The sequence below is a fragment of the Solanum tuberosum genome, unplaced genomic scaffold (genome assembly GCF_000226075.1).
Source record: "Solanum tuberosum cultivar DM 1-3 516 R44 unplaced genomic scaffold, SolTub_3.0 scf00146, whole genome shotgun sequence".
Classification (NCBI taxonomy): Eukaryota; Viridiplantae; Streptophyta; class Magnoliopsida; order Solanales; family Solanaceae; genus Solanum; species Solanum tuberosum.
In genome coordinates this window covers 494,461-497,351 of record NW_006239076.1, presented here as the reverse complement: position 1 = coordinate 497,351, position 2,891 = coordinate 494,461, and the positions used below count along the sequence as shown (strand labels likewise).

General features: G+C 34.5%; 1 protein-coding gene across 1 annotated transcript; it reads right to left on the bottom strand.

The window, feature by feature from the left end:
• Positions 1-628: 628 nt before the first annotated feature.
• On the bottom strand, positions 629-1,737 carry LOC107061609 (uncharacterized). Its single transcript, XM_015311185.1, has 3 exons — positions 1,626-1,737; positions 1,380-1,553; positions 629-1,131 (listed from the first exon to the last, which is right to left on the bottom strand). The coding sequence occupies exons 1-3, from the start codon at positions 1,735-1,737 to the stop codon at positions 629-631; spliced, it is 789 nt and encodes a 262-aa protein (XP_015166671.1).
• Positions 1,738-2,891: the final 1,154 nt, after the last annotated feature.

Sequence of the window (2,891 nt, the reverse complement as noted above, 5' to 3'; positions counted from 1 at the left end):
AGGAACTTGGACTTTGGCTAGACACCCCCACACTTTGAAATATTTCAAGTTGGATTTTCTACCTTTCCATTTCTCATATGGAATAATATGTGTCTTGGTGTGAGACACTCTATTGAGTATTCGATTTGCTGTAAGGATAGATTACCCCCACAAGTTTTGTGGTAAACCTGAACTTATAAGTAAGGCATTCATCATCTCCTTTAAAGTTTAGTTTTTCCTTTCCACAATTCCATTTAGATTGAGGAGAGTAAGGAGCAGTAGTTTGATGGATGATTCCATTTTCCAAATATATTTCTGCAAATGGAGATTCATATTCTCCACCTCTCTTTCTTCTGATCATTTTAATCTTTTTATCCAACTGATTTTCAACTTCAGTTTTATATTGCCTAAATGCATCTATTGCTTCATCCTTACCATTTTAGCAAAATAGACATAACAATATCTAGTGCAATCGTCAATAAAAGTTATGAAATACTTTTTCCCACCATGTGATGGTGTTGACTTCATGTCACAAATGTCAGTGTGAATCAGTTCTAAGGGGTATGAATTCCTTTCAACAGATTTATAAGGATGCTTAGCATACTTAGATTCAACGCAAACTTGACATTTTAATTTATTGCACTCAAATTTAGGCAAAAACATTTAAGTTAATCAGTTTTCGCAAGGTTTTGTTATTGATGTGTCCCAAATGTTCATGCCATAAACATTTAGACTCAAGCAAGTAAGAAGAAGCAAAATCTTTATTTCTATCAACTGCAATTACATTGAGTTTGAAGAGGCCCTCAGTGAGGTAACCTTTTCCTACATACATCTCATTCTTACTGACTTCAACTTTATCAGAAACAAATACACATTTGAATCCATTCTTGGTAAGAACTAGTATAGAAACTAAGTTCTTTCGCAATTCTGGAACATACAAGACCCTGTTCAAAGTCACCACCTTGCCCGATGTCATCTTCAAGTGGACATTGCCAGTTCCTTCAACCTTTGTTGCAATGGAGTTCTCCATAAATAACTTCTCGTCTGATGGTGCTGGAGTATATAATGCAAATAATTCTTTGTTGGCACAAACATGGCATGAGGCACCAGAATCTATCCACCATTCTCTTGGATTTCCAACCAAGTTGCATTCTGAAAGCATTGCACAGAGATCATCTATCTCTTCTTTGAATTCAGCCTAAATTTGCTTGATCCTTCTTCTTGTCCTTCTTGGGGACCCCGACATTCAGTAGCCCTATGACCACGTTTGCCACAATTGAAGCAGTTTTCATTGAATTTCTTCGTAGGAAGATTGCTCTTTGGACCAGATGCTTTCTTTCTTTTCTTTGATTTTGTGGGATCTTCTTCAACAATATTTACTCAAGATATTGCTGAATTACCACATGACCTCTTTTCTGCGGCCTTGTTATCCTCTTCGATTCTCAGCCTTACCATGAGATCTTCAATAGTCATCTCCGTGCGTTTATGTTTCAAGTAGTTTTTGAAGTCCTTCCACAAAGGTGGTAACTTCTCAATAATGGCTGCCACTTGAAAAACATCATTCTCAATCAATCCTACATTAAAGATTATGTGAGTATTAAGAATAGACTTAATATGTTTAACATAGGCATTAAATAAATCTATACCTTCAGCAAGGAGATCATGGATTATGACCTGCAGTTCTTGAACTTGGGTGACGACGGTCTTATTGTCTATCATCTTATAGTCCAAAAACTTTGTCACAATGAACTTCTTCATTCCGACATCCTCTGTTTTGTACTTCTTTTCTAGAGCATCCTAGAATTCTTTTGAGGTCTTGACACTACTTTACACATTGTACAGATCATCTTGCAGGTCACTCAGAATATAGTTTTTACACAAAAAATCTGAATGTGTCCATGCTTCTTTCACCAAGAATCGTTCTTCGGTCATTTTCATCTGACATAACATGAACATTCTCATTAATGAACCTCTGCAGACTCAACGTAGTCAGATAGAAGAACATCTTCTGTTACCAACTCTTGAAGTCGACTCCAGAAAACTTTGCAAGTTTCTCAGCCGGTGCAAGGGCAGCAGTTAAGGGTGTTCACGGTTTGGATAAAAACCGATCCAAACCGAAAAATCAAACCAAATCGATAAAATAAAACCGATTTTATTGGGTTTGGTTTGGTTTGGTTTTTAGATTTTTGAAAAACCGATAGTATTTGGTTTTGGTTATGGTTTTATTCGAAAAAATCGAAGAAATAACTGAACCGAACCGATGAATTATATACATATATTTTATTAATATACATACTTAATATATGTTTTTATAAACAATTTTAAAGATCTTATACATATTTTTTATTAAAATTTCTTTTTAATTTACTAATTGAAAGCAAAAATGGCCAAGATGAAACATCTATTATATGAGTGTCTATGACAATTCTTTGTGAGACTGAAAATGTTATTGTCTCTTCCTTCTAGGACAATATAGTGAATTTTAAAGCTTTATTGATAGTAAATTTAGTGATCGAAAGTTCAGTAATTTAAGTCATTCTAACTATATATTTTTCGTTTTGAATTGGATTGTTGTCATTTTTTCACTATTTTGAATGAATTGTTTCTTTTATTTTGTGTATGGTTAATAACCGAATAACCGAACCAACCAAACCAAAACCGATAAATGTATATTATATTTGGTTTGGTTTGGTTTTGATAATTTTACAACCGATTAAGTTGGTTTGGTTTTGGTTTTGACCAATAACCGATCCAAACCGACTCGTGAACACCCTAGCAGCAGTTGAACAATTGCAACTAGGAGCGTTCACGGTTTGGATAAAAACCGATCCAAACCGAAAAACCAAACCAAACCGATAAAATAAAACCGATTTTATTTGGGTTTGGTTTGGTTTGAGATTTTTGAAAACCAG